The 27,396-nt window shown below is 38.3% G+C and overlaps 1 protein-coding gene across 2 annotated transcripts in view; it reads left to right on the forward strand.

Annotated features, from left to right (window-relative positions):
• Nucleotides 1-27,396, forward strand: part of LOC126298761 (cullin-2) — a 168,831-nt gene that overhangs the window by 35,103 nt on the left and 106,332 nt on the right. For both annotated transcript variants that reach the window (XM_049990209.1, XM_049990212.1), the window contains exons 6-8: nucleotides 1,613-1,779; nucleotides 14,769-15,000; nucleotides 18,414-18,584. In XM_049990209.1, the coding sequence (XP_049846166.1) occupies nucleotides 1,613-1,779; nucleotides 14,769-15,000; nucleotides 18,414-18,584 (570 nt within the window). The remainder of the gene's footprint in view (nucleotides 1-1,612; nucleotides 1,780-14,768; nucleotides 15,001-18,413; nucleotides 18,585-27,396) is intronic.

Below are 27,396 nucleotides of genomic sequence, written 5' to 3' on the forward strand. Positions count from 1 at the left end.
GGTCCCCCCACTCCTGCCCAGTATCCTCCTTTTCATTTTCCTAGCAATTTATAACAATGTCTTTTTTCAATAAAAGTTTTGATAGAAGTTTCTACAATGGGTGCCATTTTTAACACCAGATATACCTTAGACCATACTGAAACGAAACTAGTGTGTGTGTCATACTTTTATGCATTCATGTTGCTTAAGCAGTGTTGTGCCTGTTCTCTAATAAATTGTTTACATGATTCCTGTCTGCTAGGAGTATGGAGACTCATCCAATGTGATGAGAAAATGGCCTGAAATAGACAGTCAAAGATATTGGTATGCTGAGATGTTGCTCATTTATCCAGTGATAGTATTAAATGTGTTAGGTACCATTGAGGCCTTTGACTATGCTATCCATCTGTATATTGAACAGCAATGTCTAGTGGTCAATTTAAACTGTTTATGATCTGTGAACTGCAGGGAAAAAGTCTATATTCAAAACAAAACAAAATGTCACTGAAAATAATAGCATGCGGAGAGCTTTTCTCCACTTCATGTGTTAGCCATTTTTTGAGGCTGCACTTACAGGACCAAGGAGACAGGACTTTGTATGAATTACAACATTTCTTGATATTTTGTGGTGCCACATTCTAGTTGTCTCAAAGAATTGTATGATACAGGATTGCCTTCCACAGTTAGATTAAGTTCGTTGCTAGTGATTTGAAGTTTGTCTTTAAGAGTACTAAAAGTGTTTTGTGCTACAAAGTACCCTAACAAGATAAAACTTTCTGCATCATTTTCCTTTGCATTATGCTCAGAAATACTTTTCACTATTGAATCAACCCTTGTTTAAACAGATATCTGTACTGAAGAATGGAAACTCCAGGATAAAATACAAAAATATTATGAAAAGTATCAGTTGCTACTCATCACATAGAGGAAGCAATGAGACACAGACATTCACAGTGAAAAGACTGCTAAACGTTAAAACTTTTGGACAAAACACTTTCTTCAGAAACAGGAAAAAACCACACACACACACACACACACACACACACACACACACACACACACACACCACCACCACCACCACCACCACCACCACATTATTCCAGTTGACACCATTGTAACAGTACTTCAGTAACCCACCCTCCCCCACCCCCACCCCCACCGCAGTTCTTACATTGAAGCCAACCCTTCCTCCTCCTCTTCATGGAAGCTTCTGTCCTAATCTCCCCATCCCCCCAACACAACCAGACTTACAAAAGAATTGTATAGTGTTTTGAGTTGTTTTATTGTCATTGAACATTGCCGTCAGTAACACTCACTATGCACTTATGTGAATGTCTTCCATTTTTGACAAAACTTGCATGCAGAAAATGCATATTTTCCTAGCTTGGGTGAAAGTGTTAATTGTATGTGCAGAATGGAACAGAAAACGGCAGCGTGTGGACATTTACTAGGATCAGTCATTGATTCCTAATGATGTAAGGAAATTCTGTAGTATGATCTCTATCTGTGACTACTGTAGAACTGGCAGTGTTGACATTGAGAGTGGAGCAACATGATCCTATGTACATTTTGTTTTTGTATTTCAACAAAACTTATGATTAAGTTTTTAGTCTGTAATTTTTTTTTATTTCAGTTGTATGAAGAAATATTTGAAACACCTTTCCTTGCTGCTAGTGGGGAGTACTATAAACTTGAAGCTAGCAGACTACTGCAGACATGTGATGTTTCATTGTACATGGAGAGAGTCACCCTTCAGTTGAAGGAAGAAACACTTAGAAGCCAAAAATTCTTGCACTGCAGGTATTCTCAAAAACATTTTTGTATATTTCTGTCATGTACAGTGAGAATAATAATTTAATATAGAAAATATCTGAGCACTGTAGAGAAATTTGTATTTTTCTGCCCACAGTGTGCTAACAAAAATTGTTAGCTTTGTGTGAATTTGATTTATTTGTATGTTTGTTTATATATACACTGAGATGACATAAGTCATGGGATAGCAATACGCACATATACTGAAGTGCCAAACAAACTAGTATAGGCATGCATATTCAGATATAGAGATATGTAACCAGCCAGAACATGGCACTGAAGTTAGCATAAAGTGTCTGGCACAATTGTTAGATCGGTTACTGCTGCTACAATGGCATGTTATGAAGGTTTTGAACGCGGTGTTATAGTTGGTACACAAGCAATGGGACACAGCATCTCCGAGGTAGCGATGAAGTGGGAATTTTCCCATGCGACCATTTCACGAGTGTACTGTGAATATCGGGAATCTGGTAAAACATCAAATCTCCAATATTGCTGCGGCCAGAAAAATATCCTGCAAGGACGGGACCAATGACGATTGTAGAGAATCATTCAGCATGATAGAAGTGCAACTCTTCTGCAGATTGATGCAGATTTCAATGTTGGGCCATCAACAAGTGTCAGCGTGTGAACCATTCAACGAAACATCATCAATATGGGCTTTCTGAGCCAAGGGCCCACTCGTGTACCCTTGATGATTGCATGACACAAAGTTTTTCGCCTCACCTGGGCTCATCAACACATACATTGGACTGTTAATGACTGGAAAAGTGGTGCCTGGTTGGACGAGTCCTGTTTCAAATTGTGTAGATCGGATGGTGGTGTACAGGTATGGAGACAACCACATGAATCCATTGACCCTGCCTGTCAGCAGGGGACTGTTCAAGCTGGTGGAGTCTCAGTAATGGTGTGGTGTGTGTGCAGTTGGAGTGATAAGGGACCTCTGAAATGTCTAGATACAACTCTGACAGGTGATACTTGTGTAAGCATCCTGTCTGATCCCTGCATCCATTCATGTCCATTGTGCATTCTGACATACTTGGGCAGTTCCAGCAGGACAGTGCGACACCCCGCACATCCAGAATTACTACAGAGTGGTTCCAGGATCACTCTTCTGAGTTTAACCACTTCTGCTGGCTACCAAACTCCCCAGACATGTACATTATTGAGTGTATCTGGGATGCCTTGCAACATGCTGTTCAGGAGAGATGTCCACCCAGTCATACTCATATGGATTTATGGACAGTCCTGCAGGATTCATGGTCTCAGTCCCCTCCAGCACTACTTCAGACAGTAGTTGAGTCCATGCCATGTCACGTTGCAGCACTTCTGTGTGCTCTCAGGGGCCCCTAGACGATATTAAGCAGGTGTACTGATTTCTTTGGCTCTTCAGTGAATAAGCTGTAGATAGTTGTAGCATCACATGCATGAGGTATAAAATGGCAGCGCATTGATGGAGCTATCATTTGTACTCAGTTAAATCATGTGATTATGACCACATAACAGAAATTGACAGACGTTGAATGCAGAATGGTAGTTGGAGCTAGATGCATGGGACAGTCCATTTTGGAAATCGTTAGGAAAATCAGTATTCCTAGAGCCACAGTGTAAAGTGTGTGCCAAGAATAGTAAATTTCAGGCATTACCTATCACCATGGGTAATGCAGTGGCCGATAGACTTAACTTAATGTCTGAGAGAAGCTGCGTTTGTATAGAGTTGTCAGTGCTAACAGGTAAGCAACACTGTATGAAATAAACACAGAAATAAATATGGGATGTACAATGAAAGCACCTGTTAGGACAGAAGAAATTTGGCATTGGTTGCAGACGACTGATGTGAGTGTCTTCGAAAACAGCACATTATCACATGCAGCGCCTCCCCTGAGCTCGTAACCATATCAGTTGGACCGTAGACGACTGGAAAACCTGGTTTGGTCAGATGAGTCCCAATTTCAGGTGGTACGGGCTGATGGTAAGGTTCAAGTGTGGCACAGACCCCACAAAGCAATGGACCCCAGTTGTCAATAAGGCACTGTGCAAGCTGGTGGTGGCGCCGTAATGGCGTACACTATGGTTATGTGGAATACACCAGATCATTGACTGGAAATAGTAGTGTTCAGCTACTTGAAGACCATTTGCAGTCATTCATGGACTTCATTTCTCAAACAATGATGGAATTTTTATGGATGAGAATATGCCATGTCACTAGGCCACAGTTGTTCCCTATTGGTTTGAGGAACATTCTGGACAATTCGAGTGAATTATTTGGGCACCCAGATTGCCCTACATGAATCCCATGGATCATGCGTGGGACATAATCGAGAGGTCAGGTTGTGCACAAAATCCTGCATCGGCAACACTTTTGCAGTTATGGACAGCTATAGAGGCAACATGGCTCAATATTTGTGTTGAGTCCATGCCACTTCGTGTTGCTGCACAATGCTGGACAAAAGGAGGTCCAAAACAATATTAGGCGGTATCCTATGACTTTGGTCACCTCAGTGTATTATTATGTTGTTGTTGTTGTTGTCGTGTTTTTTTTTTTTTTTTTTTTTTTTTTTTTTTTTTTTTTTTTTTTTTTTTTGGGGGGGGGGGGGGGGTGACGACATGAAGATTCCTGTGTGACTCATCTGATGATTTGGTAAAATTCTGCTTGCAGTTAATCATCACAGTCACATTCAGTATGAAACTCCAGTTTACAACCTGTGCATCAAAGTTGTATGCAGTTTCTTTTCAGTTTCTTTTTATCATATATTTATTGTTCTCATATTCCTTTCCCATTCTGTATTCTCACTTTCTATCCAGCTATTTCTTGGTCTTTCAGTTTTCTGTAGATTGACTTTCTGTCTGTCCTGGTGTTTTCATTCCCATTCCATGCCCACACCACAAAAGTTTTAATCAAAAATAAAACTTCAATTCCACCTCCTATTTTGTTTCTCTGATGTGCAATTTTCTCCCTCCTGATCTCATCTTTTATTAGGAACTTCAATCTGGCAAGTTGGGTTTTGCTTTGATCTCTCAACAAGTGCATGTCCTTAGCTATTAGTTAATAAGTACCATGAAGTGTGTGTTCTGTACAGTTAATTTCAGATTTCCTGGTGTTTTTATGTACCAGGAAAGCCAACTTACATTTGATTGTATAACTTTTCTAAATTCTGTTGTGTATTTCCCACAAGTCATGAGATTATGTCCTTTGGTAACATACTTTAAAATTATTTTAAGTTTGAGACTGATTCTAGCCTCTTATGTTACATAAAATGTAATCTGTTCCTTTTCCTTTTTGGATTATTGTCATTTTCAGTTGTTAGGTTGTTCATATTTTTGAATAAAACTTTTTAAAGTGTTTGTTCTAAACATACGTTCTTAGAACTGGTGCTTTTGATTCCACATATAAAAAGTTTGTGTGCGTAAATAATGGGCAACTGGGCTAAATAAATCTGCCGTATATGTTGTATTACTCATTTCAGAAAATAACTAAAGAATCATATCATAACTAAAGCAAACACAAAAATTGTCATGAATGTTGAGTTTGTTGCTACCACATTAATAATATTAGGGCAACGGGTTGTGCTGTGAATATGAGAGAAGATAGTTTGAGTAGTCGATTTGGGTGAATGGCATGGGACACAAGTTATTGGAGGAAATCGAGTGAGGATCATTGTGAAGACAAACGAAGCTAAAACTGAGTTGGCCAGGAGATTCATTGTTCATTTGTCTGGTGCATCTAGTCATAGCAGCAGTTTCTGATCTCGTGTTTGTCTTCCAGAAGATTTAGTCAGGGTCTAAGATGACCAATATTTGCTATTATAAACTCAAACAAATAAAACTGGAATTCCATCCTGTGTTTGCCCTTGCTGCAGTCACTGCAGAAGGCTATATAAGAATGGTATGCCAGCCAGCCAGCCAGCCAGGCAACCAACCAACCAACCAACCAACCAACCAACCAACCACCTATGCAACATTCTCACCTTAGATCAACAGGAAGCATTTGCAGTCAGCATGCTAACATGTACAGGGACTACAGATCAGTAGGTGGTTTAAATCTTCAATTTGAAGGCTAAAACCCCTTTTTTACTGTATCTCTGGAAACCCAAATGTTTTTTTCCTTGAATAGGGGTTTTCCTAAAATGGGGGTACAGACTGCATGGAAAGAGTGATCCAGAATCACAATGTAGGCAGGTTTAAGTGATATAAGTGGTATTGAGTTACGTAATTACCAATATCCTGTGCTACAAACTTAAATGCAGTAAATATACAATAATTACACTTGACGCGGAACACATACTCTATTTTTTAAAATGAAGAGCTCTTATTTGTTTTATTCTTCCAGCATATGGTAGCGAAAGAAGTTGTTGCTCTAGCTAGTCAATATAAGTTAGAATTGATTCATCTACATTAAAAGAGGAAAAGAAATTTACGTCACTTGCATAGCAGCAGTGAAACTTTAAACAATGCCATCCTTTTTTCCTTCTTTTTCTTCACTGTAACTGCCAGCTCCTATCTCTGTTCCTTCATAAGCACTTCGCTTGCCTCAGTCTCCGACATGGAAGCCAGGACACCACCACCACCACCACCACCACCACCACCACCACCCACCACCACCACCACCACAACAGTGTCCTGCAATGCTGCAATGGAAATGCTGTCAAAACAATGCTGTGAAAGCAGAGTTACTAAAAACAGCCTTTCTAAATTCCTTCGGCAAAGGAGATAAAGTAAATATTCCAGAATTTGAATCAAGAACAGCTGCCAACATAAGTAACTTAGAAGTAGATGTCCTTGTAGTAGAGAAGCAACTTAAATCACTTAATAAAAGCTAGTCTTCTGGTCCAGACTGTATACCAATTAGGTTCCTTTCAGAGTATGCTGATGCAATAGTTCCATACTTAACAATCATGTACAATCGCTCGCTCAATAAAAGATCCATAGCCAAAGACTGGAAAGCTGCACAGCTTCCACCAACATTAAAGAAAGACAGTGGGAGTAATCCAGTAAATTACAGGCTCATATCATTAATGTCGATAAGCAGCAGGATTTTGAAACATATATTGTGTTCGAACATAAGGAATTACCTCAAAGAGAATGGTCTGTTGACACACAGTCAACACGTATTTAGAAAACTTCATTCTTGTGAAACACAACAAACTCCTTACACACACGAAGTGTTGAGTGCTATTGAAATTGGTTCTGTATTTCTAGAGTTCCAAAAGGCTTCTGACACTGTACCACATGAGCAACTTGTAGTGAAATTGTGTGTTTATGGAATATCATCTCAGTTACGTGACTCAATTTGTGATTTCGTGCCAGATAGGTCACAGTTTGTGATAAGTTGTGAGCAGAGGGGTCATGTAGCATTTGATGTTGCCTAGACAACATGCAACACTGGTTTTTAAGTGATGGCAATTCATCTATAATGTGCAAATACTGCTATGTTGTGAATATTCAGTTTGAGCTTAAAATATGCTGTATGTATTTTATTTGCTCATGGAAAAAGATTATTGAGATTACATTTTGGAATTGCCTTACTTAATTTTGTGAAAACTGTGTGCAAGCTACCAAGTGATCCTATGCCAGCGACGATGAGCTCATCAAACTATTTAACACATTTAAGTATGATTGGAGTTGTCTGTTTCAAAAATCTCTGAAATATGGGAACCACACTTGCTACCCTAAAGCAAAGTCTAGTATATTTATATAAGTCAGAAGGTGTATTCAGAACTGTAATGCATTGAGAGTCCTTTTCTTGAGGGAATTGCATCTGAAGACTAATTTTCAAGAAAATTTTTAGAACCTTTTATTCTAAAATTAGCATTTCAGAATCAGTAATGGTTTGCATTTCTATTTTCTCTTGTGTGTTAATAGTGCCTTTAAAATCTTCACAAACATGTGAAGAAACATTCAGTTTCCATTGGGGTTCTGCATACTATCAAACAGGTTACTGTCATGAAAGTTGAAGATACCACTCTGCGTAAAGCTGGCCTCATGTGTGAATAGGCCGGATGACACAAATCCTGGAATCGTGGTTGCCTGTTGAAGAACCAAGTGACAGAACTGCTCCTGATGTGAGAAGTCTGTCACTGGTAAGCCCTGCGCACACTGTAAGTGATAAGGGTAGTAACAATTCTCATGGGGAATGTTCCATACGGTAGTCCGGCTTATCCTGTACTGGTGGGCCAACTGCCTGGTACTAACACAGCAGTCACCTTCTACAGTGTTTATCACATTTTCCTCCAAGTCAAGTTTCCGAAAATTTTGGGTATGTCCTTCATGATTTCCTGCTTCCTGAAATGACCCTGTCTCAGACAAATGATGAAACACTGTTGCAAACACTGAATGCTGTGGTGTTTGTCTGTGGGGGTAGGTCTCCTGATACAGCATTACTGCCTGTTGCCTTTTACCTTTCAGTAAGTAAACACCATGTCGGCAAGCTCTCACTTCGAATACAGAACCATTGTGTACAATGTTGTATCACATCCACTACAAGGTGAGTGCCCAAGAGAAGTGAATTGGATACAACATTACCAATTATTATGGCAGGAGAGGGTGCTAGAGCATGATGTATCAGGAACAGTACCACCCTCTAGGAGGAAAGTGTGCATACTGCAATTGTGGCTGCATGGTACCATATTGGACCACAGTCTTTGTAACAAAGTATGATCAAATAAATGCTCTCTAGCATGGAAACATACATTTCTGAACATAAGTTCATAAAACCTTTTTGTTCCGCTTCCTCTCAGCGATCAATCCGTAGAGTTTGTACACGGTGGGGGGGGAATCACTCTGTGTATTCCAGACACAAGGTGTCTGAACTTGCCTTTTCCTGGCATCATTAGGTTACTGAAGGAAACTAAGCTAGGACCTGTAGGAGACGTTGGTGGGGCTCCTAAGTGATAATATGTAGACTCCTGTACCTACTTGAAATCTAATTTATATCTATGTGATGTAGTCTTAAGTTATTGTTGAGGCATTGTCTAGTGGAAAATGGTGTCTGCAATTCACTTACTCTAACCCGTTTTCTACTTCTTAGGTCATCATGAGGTAACATAAAATTGTGAGGTTGATTTTAAATACAGATTTCAATCAGAATAAATTGTTATATTTGAAGAAGAAAACTGATTTTGCTGTTATAATTATCAATGTTTTTACTACATCCATTGTTTAAACTTAACACAGAATAAAAATGAAACTTTTTTGTTCGTTTTAAAAAATAGCTACCATCCTGCATCACACCCTTACAGATTTCTAGTATGTTCATTTTTTCACTTATCCATCTTTTTCTCAATGTATTAGAAGTATCACGTCGAACAAAATAGGGATGATTTTCTGTTAGATAGTGCTCCATCATTTCTCGTGTGGAAATGATGTAATTGGCACAGCTCTTCCTTCCTGACCTACTCATAATTTTCCACAGTACTTATGATGATCATGTACACATCACTTTGTGTTAAAGATTTGTTAATGTCTTTATAATAGCAATAAGAGTTTTATTCAGTAATAAAGTGCAGATTTTTAACTTTTTTGCAAGTGTTATTGAAATTTTACCAACCTACAGGTTAGTGCACCACTTTGTTTTGCTACTGACTGGTTTTTGTTGGCCAAAATATGGATGAGAGCTGAAGGCAAAGAATTTGGAGAGTACAAATGACAAGGTTTTTGAGATAGTCTGTAGGCAATATCTTCAGAGATTTTAAAAGAATGTGCAACACCTGTGCAGCAAAAGAAGAGCTCTAATAGTTAAAGTGGTATTCACACGGCTGCTTCACACACCTACCTTTATTATTTGTGCAACTTAATTTTCTACTCCTCAATGTTATTTGAGCTCTGTAGATGGCCATTGTTTTCAGCCATGTAGCTGGTGCTACCAGCATCCTTTTACATGTTGCAGTAAACTGGCACCAGTGCTGCTAGCTGTCAGGGCGGTTCTTTCACCGAATGAAGTATAGTTAGGTTAATGTTTTGCATAGTCTGTCTCACTCTTCAAGTCAGGAGCCTATACTCAATGCGACTCTTGACTCATATATAGAATTTTAAAGAATATTCTATAACGGGAATGGCCAAGAATTCTGCACACATGCAGTGCCCTCATTCATGTGCACACTATACCAACTATTGTGTCATGCTGTCTGAGCAGGAAAGGGGGAACAGCAAATGTGCTGCGTTTGGATGGCAATGTGATCATATGAGGAATGCTGAAGGTTTTACATGCTGCTTTTTTTTCATATTTCATAACAACATAGATCAGAAACAAAAACAATCTATTATTATTTAATAATTTTTGGCACGCTGGAGATATAATAAAAGTGATATCTAGTAAAAAATGTCTGCATATGAACAGACCCAGAAGCTTCACATATTATTTTCACTAGTGTTGGCACATAATCGTGGCTTTATTAGTTTCATAATAAAGGACATTTCTCACCCATATGTTGCCTGAAACATTGTATCACATTTGCAGCCTTATTATGGAGATAGAAAAACTCTTCCTGAGGAAAACAATGTAGAACTCTGGACAATTTTGTTATAATATAATTTGTCTTTTAAATGCGAATGGCATTGCATTGCAGGCCAATCTGTTCCATCTGCACATATATAGGGGCGCTTTCAATTGAAATGGCAAACAGTCTCAAAAACAGATGTAAAAGTGACATTGTCCCCAAAATGCTTAGAAAACTATTCCTGTAATTCAATCTAAATCACAATGTATTCTTCAAAATTGAAGCTTTGTTTAACACCAGTGAGCTCAGGGAAATATACATTTTTTTGTCAGAAGTTCTCTTTTCCACAGTGTGAGTGACTTTTTAAATGCTTTCCTTTTTCCACCAAAAACTCAACAGTAGCAAGTCTTAAACTGAAAAATCATTCCAGATGTGCCCCTTGCCTGAACCAACCTTCTTTGCAGTCACGTATAATGTCTCCATACTCTTTGTTCAGTTCCATCAAAAACTGTTGCAACTGCCGATGAAATAATGCTTGTGACTTTAGAAAAGTTGTTGTTTGTACCATCAGTTGTATCACATGGTCCATGCCTGCTAATTTAGCAAAACTACTTGAATAGTGAATCCAATACAAGTCACCTTTTGATTATTGTAACTTTTTGCTCTTTCATTACCAACTAAATATTTCAAATTCTTTTTGGGTAGCATTGAAATGATGTTTTGCTGTACATTTGTGGCACCAGTCAATGGGAGTAGCTGCTTAATAGATATTGAGAATTCTCATCCTTCCCTTCTGTGATTCACATTAATTTTTTAAGGTTGGGATGATAGATTGTTAGATCCTTTCTGTGATTACCATTCATTTTTAAAGGTTGGGATTATAGGTTGTTAGATCCTTTCTGTGATTACTATTCATTTTTAAAGGTTGGGATTATAGGTTGTTAGATCCCTTCTGTGATTCTCCTTAATTTTTAAAGGTTGGGATGATATATTGCTATACTACCTCTTTTTGTGCAAAGAATCACTGGATGTATAAACTTCCGTTACACCATGAATAAACAGTGAAGGAAAAACAGCGCTGACACCACAATTCTTCTGAACTGAAGCAAGTTGGGCTGAGAAATACCAAATGCCAGAGAAACAGTATTGCATCACACTGCTAAATGAAATGTCACCCTGTACTGAGTAGTTCCAAGAAGGTCCAAGCAAAGCTGAGACAGGCCAAGTTTCAGACCGCGTGGGTGCAACATGTGATGCACCCGTGAAGTTTTGCATGTCGTGCCAGTCCTATTCTATACTGCATGTGATGGTTTCTAAGTATTAGAAATTTGGTAATAGATAACTTAACAGAATTGGTTCAGAACATAAGTTAGACTGCAAACAATACCTCTTCTGAATATGTGTTGTGACTGTATCAGAGCAAGTATTGAATTTGTAAGGTTGTGTGCATTGATAGAGAGGCTTATGTGCAAGAGAAATCACAAAGGCATTTATGACTGAAATTATATTCAACTTAAAATTCATTTAACTGAATGTAATATACTTTGTTAACACTTTTGTACCTGAGCTGAGTAGGGCAACCTGTGGTGAAAAAACGTGACTGTTTTTAGCTGTAGTAACTCTCAGAAAATTTATAGTTAAGTAATAACATTTTCATTAATGAAAAGTTTAGGCTTCCTAATTTAAAGTGGCTGGTAATTCTTCGCTCTTGAATTGCTATGTACTTTTATGAACTGATTTTTGGTAACATAGATTTTGGTTTTTTTTTTTTTTTTTCAACGAGTACACACTTGTACAAAATTTTTCACTAAGCACCATGATTCTTTTAAACAAAAATGTTTAATAAAGATTTCTACAGCTTATCTTAGGTACAGTAATCAGGTTTGAGGGGCTTTTGTGGAACAAGTTTCCAGTTTGTGAGATACATTTTGAAGCACTGTAATTTACACAGTCTGACTTTGCACTCACTACACTTGTATCTTTGTGCCATGTTTCTCCAGGCAGCTTCTAGCTCTTCCAAGATTATGCTGCTTGTTTCAGTGAGGACAGTTCCCTTCCCCTTAGATAGTATGTAGGTTGGTGAAAGGGATTTCATGCTTCCTAACTTACTTACTCTCTGTTGGGCATACAGGTTACTTTGTCGCTTCACGTTTTTCATCATTGGATTTGGAAGGAAATTTGAAAAAAACCTGGAGGTGCACTTTTGTCATCTATACTTATATTACACTGCCCAGATTGTCATGAAAACACGACAGTATCTAACACATGATCAGTGATTATTCTGTTTTCTTCAGAGTCTGCCAACACCTTTAGTCTTCTGTACTCTTCATGTGTAATATCCAGTAGAAAAACAACCAGTGATTGGCTCTGGAAACAAAACCACTTTGGAATTTATATACTAAAAGCACTTTCAACTGAAATCGGAATAATAATGCTGAGCATTTAGTTCTGAACATTCTTTATTTGAACACACTCATTTTTTTGTGGAACAGAGTCTATATCATCTTCAGAGTCATCTGCAACACAATCTTTTGAAAAATCAGTGTTATTACCTTCAAAATCATGAGATAGCTCACTAGCGATTTTGTTATTGATCAAGTTGTACCTTGATATGTTGACACAAGTAAGCTCAAATGGCAAAAAACAGGCCACTGCAAAGTCCCACAACAAGGAAGAAATACAGGGTGTTTCAGAAATGACCAGTATATTTGAAATGGCAATACAAACTAAACGAGCAGTGATAGAAATACACCGTTTGTTGCAATATGCTTGGGACAACAGTACATTTTCAGGCAGACAAACTTTCAAAATTACAGTAGTTACAATTGTCAACAACAGATGACACTGCGGTCTGGGAAACTCTATAGTAGGATATTTTCCACATATCCACCATGCGTAGCAATAATATGGCGTAGTCTGAATGAAATTACCTGAAACCTTTGACAACGTGTCTGGCGGAATGGCTTCACATGCAGATGAGATGTACTGCTTCAGCTGTTCAATTGTTTCTGGATTCTGGCAGTACACCTGGTCTTTCAAGTGTCCCCACAGAAAGAAGTCACAGGGGTTCATGTCTGGTGAATAGGGAGGCCAATCCACGCCGCCTCCTGTATGTTTCGGATAGCCCCAAGCAATCACACGATCATCGAAATATTTATTCAGGAAATTAAAGACGTCGGCCGTGCGATGTGGCCGGACACCATCTTGCATAAAGCACGAGGTGTTCGCAGTGTCGTCTAAGGCAGTTTGTACCACCACAAATTCACGAAGAATGTCCAGATAGCGTGATGCAGTAATTGTTTCGGATCTGAAAAATGGGCCAATGATTCCTTTGGAAGAAATGGCGGCCCAGACCAGTACTTTTTGAGGATGCAGGGACGATGGGACTGCAACATGGGGCTTTTCGGTTCCCCATATGCGCCAGTTCTGTTTATTGACGAAGCCGTCCAGGTAAAAATAAGCTTCGTCAGTAAACCAAATGCTGCCCACATGCATATCATCAATCCTGTGCACTATATTGTTAGCAAATGTCTCTCGTGCAGCAATGGTAGCGGCGCTGAGGGGTTGCCGCGTTTGAATTTTGTATGGATAGAGGTGTAAACTCTGGCGCATGAGACGATACGTGGATGTTGGCGTCATTTGGACCGCAGCTGCAACACGGCGAACGGAAACCCGAGGCCGCTGTTGGATCACCTGCTGCACTAGCTGCGCGTTGCCCTCTGTGGTTGCCGTACACGGCCGCCCTACCTTTTCAGCACGTTCATCCGTCACGTTCCCAGTCAAATTTTTCAAACAGATCCTTTATTGTATAGCTTTTCGGTCCTTTGGTTACATTAAACCTCCGTTGAAAACTTCGTCTTGTTGCAACAACACTGTGTTCTAGGCGGTGGAATTCCAACACCAGAAAAATCCTCTGTTCTAAGGAATAAACCATGTTGTCCACAGCACACTTGCACGTTGTGAACAGCACACGCTTACAGCAGAAAGACGACGTACAGAATGGCGCACCCACAGACTGCGTTGTCTTCTATATCTTTCACATCACTTGCAGCGCCATGTGTTGTTGAAAATTGTAACTACTGTAATTTCGAAAGTTTGTCCGCCTGAGAATGTACTGTTGTCCCAAGCATATTGCAACAAATGGTGTATTTCTATCGCTGCTTGTTTAGTTTTTATTGCCGTTTCAAATATACCGGTCATTTTTGAAACACCCTGTATATACACCTCAGCATGCCCACACCATGCCATGATCAGTACTTGAACTATAGCCTCTACTGAGAAGTGCATGCACATGGTAACAGTAAGACAACATAAAGGAATAAAGGGAAACAATGAAAAAGTGTGCCTGTAAAATTATGGGTGGCAAGCTTCCAGCCAGCCCACATATGTTCACATTTTTACAGGCATCTGAAAAAAAATTGTGTCTATGAAATATCTTCATTTAATTGTCACAATTGTAGATAGTGTAAGACACTATGAAATTTAATTCTGTGATGAGCAAGACAATTATTTTGGTGACGCAGCTATTTAATGTGTTTCCAGTTCATTCCCAAAGGTAAGGGCCAAGTGTGAACATCATATGGTGGAAGAACACCTGCCTTTTCTGCACAGTGAATGTAAGGCAATGGTGCAGCAAGAACGTAGAAGGGACTTGAGCCTTATGTATCCCCTGTTGCGTTCTGTGCAGGGTGGAGTTGCTGTGCTAATAAAGGAAGTACTTGAACATATTAAGCAACAGGGACTTGAGGCGATTACTGGATTGCGTGGAGACAATGTGAGTTCAACCATAATTGCAAATTTATTATACTTTCAGCTTAAAACTAGTTAGATTTTCAGTGATTAATGTGACCCTCTTTTGCACTGACTAAACATGCTGTGACAAAGTTTATGTTTTACAGTGAATGAGAAAATGCTACTTCTTAAAAGTTAAACTTTGATGTGGGAGAAGTTTTGTCATCAAAGCTATGTTTTTAAACGCTGAAGAGAGTTGCTATGCAATAAATGATAGTTGACTGCTCATGTTTCTTAACTTTGTTCTTCTATTTTTTAATTTTCCATGCTTCCTTAACGGATACTTGATATATTCCATGTCTAATTAAAGCTTTTGTCCAGAAATTTTTTATGTATATGGTGCTCCCACATCTTGTAAATCTGTCATCAAGATACATAGCTGTTTCTGTCCTGGTGACTATGACATTCTTTAAAAAATTTAGCGCCCCATTGATTCACAATTTTCAGGATGAAATTGTTACTGCCTTACTGGTGCAAGATGCTAGTGAGGTGCTCTGGTTTACTTTGATAATTATATTTCCAACACTGTGTTCCTTTCAGCTTACACTGTTATAATCAGAGTTGCTTGTCATAGCTATTGACATGAAAATTGTCCTTATTTAATTTGAGTGTATTCATGTATAATGTTAAATTCCTGAGAGAAAGAGAGAGAGAGAGAGAGAGAGAGAGAGAGAGAGAGAGAGCTGTGATGAACATATTCTCATTGCAGATATTATTTAACTGTTACAAATGTTTGAAAAGAAAAATATGTGTCCCTCTTGGCAGTTTAAATGATTAAAATCTAGATGTTCTTGCTGCTTCACAGCAAAATTTCAGTAGAGGCAATGGTGGCTAAAGTTATAATTACACCTGTATGATCCCAAGCATATACTGATTTGAACTCCCCACCCCTCCCAGGCATATTTGAAAACAGTGTCAAAAATTCATAAAATCTTACCTTTACCATGTTGATGCTCTAGTATTGACATTAGTCTGTGGTGGTATGATGTATCTTACATTGCAGTAATCTCTATACATGTTATTAATCGTGAAAAATAGTGCTCAAGTGGATATATGTGAACTCCAGTTGCACCCCATTTATTAAAAAGAAGAATGAAAATGTAAGTGCATATATCCTCTAGGAGTGATGCTAGTAAATATTCATCTTTAATGTTAGATCTAAGTTGTTGATATTGCTGAAAAAAGTATGTACTGATATCCTCTAATGGGTTATGTAGTGCGTAATTGCAGAATCCGTTCGCCAGAGATGTGGAGACTCTCCTAATGTGTTTCATTCTCCTTGTTTGATACCATTTACATTTACATACCATTATACACTTCTTCAGAGTTCTGCTTGCAGAGTTACTTTTCACTAGAAAAAATAAACTGTGTTGATATTATAAATCCTTTGGATGAAATAATATCACTTTGTAAAGGGAATATTATATTCGTGGTCTTTTATTTCCTTTGTGCAGTAATTAGTCACAAATTGCACTTATAACACCAGATAGGCAGCTGTTGGTAGTTGCCACACACAACTTATCAAATTGAAGGAATTTGGGTCCCTTTTACTCTGTAATGATTAATAAACTGATTGGCAATTGCTGTGTAATGATGGTTGTACATGCACAAGCATCATTTGTCAGGTTGTCATTATGAGATCACCACACAAGGAGACTAGTGGTTATACGTATTATCCTTTCGTAAGACACTGAAAAATCGAGGGTGGTGTACAACCAATGGAATGAACAAGGAAGGGCTTTCACCATATAATCGAGGAATTCAGGGGTAGATGCGTGCAGAAACAAGTGCTGGTATGTGGCAACTCTCACCTTGTATTCTTTTGACTTTTGAACACCCCCCCCCCCCCCCCCCACCCCCATCTGCACACAGCTATATTGATTGTACTTGTTGCACTAAAGCCTCTCTCTGTTAGAGGTTGTGGTCAGTGGAACAGATAAGAACAACATGGATTGTGTTCAGTGGAATGCATGAATTGAACAGGAAGGAGACATGGGGAGGGCAGAGGAGAAACGAGGACTAGAAGACAAGAGGGACAGCAAGGGAAAGTGATGTAACTGAATATTGATAATGGGCATCCTATTAGAAAATCATTTTGCCCATAGTTTTCATTTTGAGTTGATGACAATTTTGGTAATTGAATACAACATTACTTAAGTGAGGCATTATAATAGTTAGATGCAGAATCCATGTTGAGAAATTTTGATTATGTTCTGTATATAATCAGAAGAATACAAAGAGATGTTTCTGCTCTTGATTTGGGTATAAGCCACCTAGCATTTTATCTTAAAGGAGAGTGGTAATATATCTTACAGTTATTGATCTTTCCCTTCCAGGTCTTTTCACTGTCATATTAATGTACGTGTTATTTATTTTTTCTGCTTGTATAATAAATAATATCTAAGGAGAATTTTTGGAAAAGTAGTAGTTCTTAACTCAATAAAACATTCTGCATTCATACAAAAGTGTTGCGTGTAGTATACACATAAACTGCTCAAAAAATGTTTAAATCACCCTCACAATTTGCATAGTTTATATTTTTGTGATTGCCAACACGACCACAACAAATCACTGTGTACAGCCATCTGTGTAATGGAGATAAAAGTAAACCTCCATTCTCATTGCAATTCAGTAGAGGCATCTGGGAGAGCTCTGTCAGCTTAGAGTGTATGCATCAGTCTCTGCACAATCACTTTGGTTTCCAGGTGTTCAATGTGAACAACAGTATGAAACCTCCAGATGTTGTTCCATTAGTTCAGCAGGGAGGTGGGTCAGTCATGTTTAGGATTGGTATCGTGTACGAATGTTGAATGCTTCTAATGCAGTGGTACATCACTAACATCTCTTGAACATCTTCCTCCAGGAGGCAGGAATCAAACAAATAAAGTGGCCTACAATATCTACTGATGTGAAACTGTTGGAGCACACTTGTGACCAGTTGGAAATTGCACTGCATCATCAGAGGAATCATCCTCAACGTGCTGGATAACCTCTGGAGGCCCACCATTGGAGGGCGAGACAGGCTTGAGCAGAAACATTTTGACCACCATGGGTGGAATGTTTGTAAAGGAGGATTCAAGCATGTTAACAATGCCCAGTATAGAGCAGGATGGTACTGAATGTTATGTAGCAGTAGATTGTAATTTTAGAGGGGCGGAAATGTGTGTTCTTTCAGAAGGACTGTGCTTTTATTTTTGTTATTTTTTATTGAATAGTCTTTTTGTTTTGTTTCAAAAGACTTATTCTTTTATTTCCTGCTGTCCTTCATTCTAAGTCTACACATTTTCAGGTACATTTGTGGTGCAAAACCTTTTTTGAGCAGTTTATAAGATACAATCTTTGAATTTTAGTACATAAAATTATCTTTGTCAATTTTATGATCAATCTCTCCAACAGATACACACGCAGTTTGTGGAAAATATGTTGGCTGTTCATAAAAAGTACAAAGAGCTTATTACGGATGTTTTTGCTGGAGACCAAAGTTTCATGGGTGCACTAGATAAGGCGTGCTCATATGTTATTAATTATAAATCTAATCCAAAAATAATGTGCCGTTCCCCTGAATTGGTGAGTATTTTTGTTCTGGTTTGTAAAACTGATTTAGTAAACTCTTTTGCTTGATAAAAGTTACTGACAAATGTTACACAACATACTGCTTGAAACACCCACGAAAGGAGGGCAGACCCTGTGTCCCTCTGAACTTGACAAGCATCAATGTACTAGGTACAGTCATTGATTGATCTTAAGATTTTTTTATTGCTTATCACTTCATTCGCATCTGCCATTGTCTATGTGGAAAATGCCAAGTTGCTGTGGGGTTTGGAACCCACCTTAAAAAGCTTTTCCTCAATATACTATATAAGGAACACTCAACTTTATCACTTTTCTCTCTAGTTACTTCCAGCATTTATTGTGCATAACACAGCATTTGCAAATGGGATGAAGGTATGGTCTTAAGCAGAATAATTTTCAACACTGAACTTGACTAATGTTGAAGGCTAAGAGTGTTACAGAAAAATGTTTGGCAGCAATAACCTTTAAAGTGTTGTCGAATATTGTATCATGTTAGAATGCCTGACTATTGACACTATTAATGCAATAGGGATTCCATTAGATGGATAAAATTCACTTTATAACAAGGCTTTCCCCCTCCCTCTCTGTGGCACAGAGAAAGTTGGATATTTAATCAGTATTCACAAACTATTGTTTTGATCAGATGTATTCATAAGAGGTGTCATCAGCTATTGGAAGAGCTCCATTGCTGTCAACATCTGTCATTGTGTTGATGAACAACATGTGTGTGATGTGACATCACCATATTCAATGCGCTTGTTTGAATATTTCACTGAAGACAAGAAAGCAATGAAATTGAAATCACTGTCCAGTGTGTACTAGAGTAATAAACTTGGAGCCCTCTGTTGCAATGTGATTGTGATCACATTCTCTCAGTGCAGCCTTCCTTCAACAAAGTAATTGAATACTCATTTATTAATGTTCTCATTCTTATCTATGTTTATGTCCTTTTTGTCATCTTTTCCCCATGTTAATGGCCCTCTTTGTGTCATTCCATTTCAAATAGCGTTTTGCTAGAGGAAATACCTTTAGTTTAATGTCAAGAGGTATTAGTTCAGGAGATTTTCTATTTTGTTGTGTTTAGTAACTGCTTGAGGAGACGTTGTTTCTGATGTTCGCTTGCAAGAATAAATATGAGGAAAACAAAGTAAGTCTGAAACTTCCTGGCAGATTAAAACTGTGTGCCCGACCGAGACTCGAACTTGGGACCTTTGCCGTTCGCGGGAAAGTGCTCTACCATCTGAGCTACCGAAGCACGACTCACGCCCGTTACTCACAGCTTTACTTCTGCCAATATCCATCTCCTACCTTCCAAACTTTACAGAAGCTCTCCTGCGAACCTGGCAGAACTAGCACTCCTGAAAGAAAGGATATTGCGGAGACATGGCTTAGCCACAGCCTGGGGGATGTTTCCAGAATGAGAATTCTGAAAATAAGTCTGCATTAAGAATCAGATCCATATAATTGAAGTTGGTAACCACATACATTGATCATTCTGCCAACAACTTGATTAATGGTGGCACAACCCTCCAGTTATATAAATATTTAATCAAATCACTAGTTCTTTGATTTCCCGGAAACTGTTTGGGTATAGGCACAACACATCAATGATCTTTGTTCTTGACTGTTCCAAAAACAGAAGCTTGTATACCTGAATTATTTTACATGCATTTTGAATGAACCTATTTGACACATTGAAGCTTGTTGAACTCAGGTTTTAACACAGGGGCCTGCCTCACATTGTGAATTTGAGTAAACAGTCCAATCATTATAATGCAAATTCTTCAGAATTAAGAGTGACAGGGTTATGCATGCTTTTAACATGTAAGAATTTAATAATGGAAAGCATATTATTGATATTTAAAAAATATATGTTTCTTCCAGTGGTGTTGTTCCCATCTACTCCAGGGGAAAGCCTCTTGTTCTTGTGTTTGGAAGTAACAAAAAGAAACATTAGTTGCAATGAGAATTTGAAAACCTCTTATCCATTGTGTTTGGAAGTATTGGGAGGAAACATTAATTGCAGTGAGAATTTATATCAGCCTGTAGGCATGCTCAGGTAGCATAGTTATTAAGGTGACTGCTTGCTAAAAAGCTGGATGTCTGGTCTGGTACAAATTTTCATTTATCACGGCATACTGATTACATTCTAGGTTCAGCATTTCTGAATGGTTATAACTAATATTTTTTCGTGTCAATGCATCTTCAATGCTTTAGCCCCAATTGCCTTATTTCATTTAACTTACTTCATTTCAGTGAATTTAATTTAATATTTATAACGTTTTTATGTTTAGCTATTATTTTGTTGTGCTACAGCTACATATATACCTATACTTGCAAGGCATCATATGATGTGTGGTAGAGGGTACGTTACGTACTGCTGTCTCTTTTTTCCCCTGTCCTGTCCCAGGTGCGAATGGTCGTTGAAAAAATTGTTTATTGGTAAGCCTCCATGTGAGCTCGAATCTCTCTAATCGTACCTTAATGGTCTGTTTGTGCAATAAACAATGGAGGATGTGAGATATTTGTCGACTATTCTTGGAAGGTACACTCTTGGAATTTTAACAGTAAACCACCCCATAATGCACAACATCTCTCTGATAGCATCTACCACTGAAGTTTGATGGACGTCTCTGTGGTGTTTCCACACTTGTTAATGAACCTGTGATGAAATGTGCTGCTCTTCTTTGGGTCTTCCATTTTCCCTACCTGGTATAGGTCCCAGACTGATGAACAGTATTAAATTATTGGTCAAATGAGGATTTTGTAAGGTGCCTCCTTCGTGACTGGCCAACACTTCCTGAGGATTCTTCCAATGATTCTCACTCTGACACTTGCATTACCTGCAGTTAGTTTTTGTTACACTTTAAATTATTCCATACACACACTCTCAGATGTGACTGCTTCTAGTGATTGTACCGCAATCATGTAATCATAAAATAATTTATGTGTAATATGTTAAATTTTTCTTATGTTGAAGGTCAACTGCCAATCTCTGCACAAAGTGTCAGTCCTCTGCAGCTGTTCCTACATTTCTGAACTTCAAATGTTATCTAATATGCCATATATGTGAAAAATAATTTCCTTTCACGAAGAATGACCTGCTGTGTTCTATTTGCTGGGAATTGTCTTGCGCAGGCAAAAAGTGGGCTGATGTTACGTACCCTTGATTTTGTTCATTGGGCAACAATGTGGGACTGTATTAAACATCATCTGTAAGTCAAAGAATATGGAATCAACTTGGTTGCTAGCATTGATTGCTTTCTGGATCTTATGGAAAAACGAAATGAGTCAGGTTTCAAACCAGTATTGTTCGTGGAACCCATGTTGATTCTTACAGAGGAGATTTTCAGTCTCCAGAAATGTCATAATACATGAGCATAAAACATGTTTTGTATAGCTTGCCAGTTTCTGCCACTGTCACTGTGCTCAGCAGGGAACACTTATTGTGTACTGAGCTCCTAAGACCAATTGAGAGCATAGATTGTGGTCAGCTGCAGATTCTCTCTCACGCTGACACTAACCACCTCTGTCAGAGACCATTCTCCATTCTTTTTGGAGTTTTGGGTAACGGTGAAGATGTCTTCTCTCGCTTGTGGGGTCTCAGTACAGCTGTCTATTTTCAGCATCATTCTGAGGAGAAACTAGGGACTTAGAGTGTGGAGCTTAATGACTTCATTAATTCTGCAATGAGCTGGTTGTTGATTTCTTAACCTACTCTGCAGGGTGGGATTGTGTAAAGTTACCCAAGTCAAGTGTGGACTATACACGGTAATTGGCAATTCTGATGACAGAATTAATGTGGAATGCATGTGGATGCAGTCCTCTCTCCTTGTACATCCATTCTAACCAAGTATTGCTCATTTCCCAGTGTTCTTAGCTGGCATTTCACCTTAAATTTCCTTTCCCTAGAACTTGCACTATCAGAAAACATTTATTTTGTGTACACCTATAAGTTCTTTTTATATCTTCCACTGTCATTATTGTCATCATTATTACTACTACTACTACTACTACTACTACCACCACCACCACCACCACCACCACCACCACCACCGCTTCAGGCAAATGCTGGGGTGGTTTCTTCGAAAGGGCATGGCCAGCTTCCTTCCCCAATCTTCTCTAATCAAACGAGACTGATGATCTCACTGTTTGGCCCCTCCCCTTAATGATCGAATGAGCTGCTACTACTACTACTCCTGCTGCTGCTGCTGCTGCTGCTGCTGCTGCTGCTGCTATCACTGTTAGTGGCAGCAGCATCAACAACAGCATCATCATCGTTATCATCATCCTCATCATCATCATCAGTAGTACAAGTAATGCCAGTATTTAAGTTAATATTTTATAGTCAGTGTTATATATTCACATCATCATGATAGACATTCAGATAATTTTAATACTATTTGTCATATTAAAATTATTATTTCTTCGGTAACTGTGATGTTAAAAATGTACTGTATGTGTGAAACCCTGGTCCTGTATAAGAGAGGACTTGATGACCCAGGTTAGATAAATAAAATAATAAATTATATTTATATATAGTTAATTTTTAATGAGACTCTCTCACGCAACAAACAGTCCCATCTGAATGGAAAATACCACATCACTACTGTGTCAAAAATCGGAACAGGTTATAATCCAGAGTTATGGACAAATATTGATCATGTCTATATGTTGCTGCGTCTTAGAATGTATTCCAAGCTTGAATATTATAATGTAAGTGAAGGACAGAAGTTTCTCGCAGAGAATCAGAATGGATTCAGGAAAAACCATGTGTGTTAAAAACAGCTCATTTTATTCACAGATTATATATTGCAAATAGTAGATGCAATGTGTTTACAAGTGGAACAGGAAGGGAAATGACTGGTAGTGGTACAACGTGTACCCTCCACCATCCACTGCACACTGGCTCGTGGAGTATATATGTAGATGTAGCAAATCTGTATTAGTAGATTCCCGGGAGGGGTGTGATACTGTACCATATTGTCAGAAGTATGAGCCTATGGAGTGTTTCCATAAATATGTGATTGTCTTGAACAATTTTTACCTAGTAAAATTCATTACGTTAAGTTGGACAGAGAATCTTTAACAAAAACAAAAGTAACAGTGAGTGAGCCCCCAAGGAAATGGATTATGCTCAGATACATTAATTATTTAGCAGATAAGGTTAACATCACTTTGAAATTGTCCAGTGTTGATGCTTTGGTCTACAGGAAGGTATTTTCGCTACATGAATGTAAGCAATGCAGAGCACCTTTGACAGTTTTTCTAAGTGGTGTAACAACTGAAAACTCTTTTTCAATGTGAATAAATGCAAGATAATGCCTGTAACAAAGATAGAGAATTTGATAATATTCAATTACAAGAATAATGATGAACTTCTGGAGCTTGTCACATCATTAAACTATTTAGGGTTAATAATAAGATATTATATAAAATGAAACAATCATATAAAATTAGTAGTAGAGATGATGATTGGAGGACTTAGTTCTAGAAAAGTGCAGTGCATATTTAAAGAAAACTAAACTCACTAGACAAAGTATTACTCACCTCCCTTAAGAGCACACTGCTTCCTTCGGAGTGCTCGTAGATGTGTATAACTGGTGCCAGGTGATTGTGTGAACCTCTACTGGGTCATTCCATGTCAATTCAACCAATTTGAGATTTGTTCCAGCTGATATTTTCAGATTTGGCTGAAATTTAGTTTGCCAATGCTACCAAGTGTGGAACACTCGTGTACAAAATTTTAAGTTCCCGTGCCAATTAGTTCCAGAATTATGGCATGTGAAAGAAGGTGGTGTGACTCGGAAATTGCAACCCGCATCTGGCAATCTATCTTCAGACCCACACAGAACTCATCATGCCCATATCAGTCACATAAACAAAGTTACAAGCCCACGAAAATACAAAAATTTGAAAAATTAACTGAAAAACATGAATTTTCTAAGTGTGGTAGCACAAAAGGGACAAGTGATATCCAAGCCAAATTTCAAACACTGAATAAGTAGACCATAATATAATATGTAGCAAAATTTCAACTTGTTATTGCAAGGGATTTGTGTACAATAAAAGTTGACAGAGATGTATTTGGTTACATTTCTTTTAACACGATTTAGCAAGTAATAGTGATGATGCAGACAGCTTGTTTCAGATAAAGCTGCAGCAATTGTCGGGAACTATTAGGCAACAAAGTTAAACAATGGTAGTTTTCAGGGACAGAATGAGTCATTGTTAGGCAGGAGCAACAAATGAAACAAGAAACAATTACAGGTTACTCATGTTTTTAAGATTCTAGTTCAGACTGGTCATTACTGTTGTGGAAAGTCAGTATGGAGGCAGAAGAGTGTGCTAGTGGTGCTTTTGTTCAAACAAGTTGCAGTATTGGTAAAGCAGAAGCATCTGAATGTCATAAAACAACATATGGAACAAAATGTGGCATTCGCTTTGTACTGTATGATCTGGATGAATCAGACCAAGATTTGTTGCTATGGAGGTCTGGGATACACCCTGTGGGCATAAGAAGTACAGTTCCAGGAAACTTTAGTGTTTGTTATCATCATATGAAAGTGTTTCTGGATAAGTATTCTTTCTTACAAAGAAGTTGTTTTGATCCATTTTAGATTTATAAGAAGACAGTGAAGTGTAGCCTCAGAGAAATTGGTATAAAATCAATGTTGAAAGTGAATCAGTGCATGGGACTTAACATGAAACCAGGCCAAATTTATGTTCCAGTTGTGTTACACTGCTAAAAAGTGAAGAATATTCTGATAATTTACGTGACAGTTAAAGAGGATCAGGCACCTACAACCACAGCGGATGAGCAGTTAAATACTTCAGTGACTGCTCTTTGTTTGTCTCCCATGAAGACGCACAAAGTTGGGAAAAGAGACTGGCCCAGCTGTGGTAAAAGAAAACTACAAGAAGCTCAAATGGAATTAAAACACAAAATAGTTGACACACTAATGGCACAAAGGAGCAGAAATCATGCAAGAAATGCTCTGATTTGGACAAATTGTGCACGATTTGAAAGAAAAATGTGCCATATCCACACACCAGAAAAAAATAGCTATTCTTACCCTGCAAAGGAAATCAATGTTTCTACATATAAGGTAAAGCAAGCTAGGAAAATAAAAGCAACCCAAGGAGTGCTTCCACAACTTCAGCAAGCTCAGGGTGAGCAATTGAGTTCTAGTGTCGGAGTTTTATGAAAATAATGACTACAGCCGAATAATGCCTGGAAAAAAAGACTATGTAACAGTGAAAATGGGAAATGTACTTGTACAGATGCAAAAAAGACTGTTGCTATGTAACATATCAGAACTATATATAGAATTCAAGGAAAAGTATCCCAATACCAAAGTAGGTTTATCATCTTTTTTCAATCTTCGGCCAAAATTGGTTGTGCCTGTAAGTGCAAGGGGCACACACAATGTTTGTGTATGTGAGACCCATCAAAATGCTAATCTGATGTTTCCTCTATAAAGGATTCTGGTCTAGATTACAAAGCTGCAATGAAGCTGCTAGTGTGTGACATCATTTCCTACCAGTGCATGATGCACAGGTGTGAAAAGTGTCCTGGTAAGGCAAATCTTGCAGAACACCTGAATAACAAACTGTATGGTGAACTCCTTATGGATGACGATGAACTTGTTTCTGTTTATAATCAGTGGACACACATGGATCGCACAAGTCTTGAAACAAAGCAAAGTACAGTGGAAGATTTTGTTGAAATGTGTTGTCAAAAAACAGACAAACTGACCACACAGTTTCACAGCAACAGCTCAATTGGCTTATCTCCAGTTTTGTAAGGATAATTTGAAATAAGATGAAAATATAGTAATACTAGAGTTTTCTGAAAATTATGCATTTATAGTTCAAGATGCCATCCAAGGATATAGGGACAACAGTCAAGCAACTCTCCAACCATTTGCAATTTACTATAGAGGCGAATCAGGTGATGTGTCTGTCATGAACCTGTGCATTTTTAGTGACTGTTTAATTCATGATGCCATTGCAGTTCATGCCCACATTTGCACTGTTATGGCATATGTGAAAAACAAGGTGCCTCACATACATTTTGCGAAATACTTCAGTGATGGTGAAGCTAGTCAGTACAAAAACTGTAAAAATCTCAAAAATTTACGCATCCATTACCATGATTTTCAGATTCACACAGGATGGAATTTTTTCGCAACAAGTCATGGTAAAAATGTATGTGATGATATTGGTGCTACCATTAAGCGATGAGCTAGTCTGTAGCACCCTACAGAAGGTCACATTCTAACACCGCTTCAATTATTTACCTGGGTACAGAAAAATATCTCTGACATACAGTCATTCTGTGTTTCAAAAGATGAGGTGAAATCAGTCGAAGAGTTGCTAAAAAGCGGACTAGAACACTTTAAAACTGTTGCAGGCACAAGGAGCCATCATCACTTCTCTCCAGCGGACTCTGACAATGTGCAGATGAGCAGACTGTCTGGTTATAACTATAGGTTCATGCACAACATGTGTCTTCACAGTGTGTCTGACTCAGGATTCAGAAGCAAATGCAGCAACATGCAACCAGGTTGCTATGTTATTGCTGTTTATGATGACAAATGGTACTTAGGATGTGTTGCAGAGTGCTGTGAAGCAGAAAGTGATGTATTTGTGAACTTCATGGCACCAGCAAGATAATTTCATTGGCCACATTTGGCAGACAGATGTTGGATTCCTTTTGAACATATTCTTATGACAGTTCCAGTTCCTACCACAGTGTCAGGAAGACACTACAATTTACCACTCAATGTACAGAGTACACTAG

Source organism: Schistocerca gregaria, chromosome X (genome assembly GCF_023897955.1).
Source record: "Schistocerca gregaria isolate iqSchGreg1 chromosome X, iqSchGreg1.2, whole genome shotgun sequence".
In the NCBI taxonomy this organism is placed as follows: Eukaryota; Metazoa; Arthropoda; class Insecta; order Orthoptera; family Acrididae; genus Schistocerca; species Schistocerca gregaria.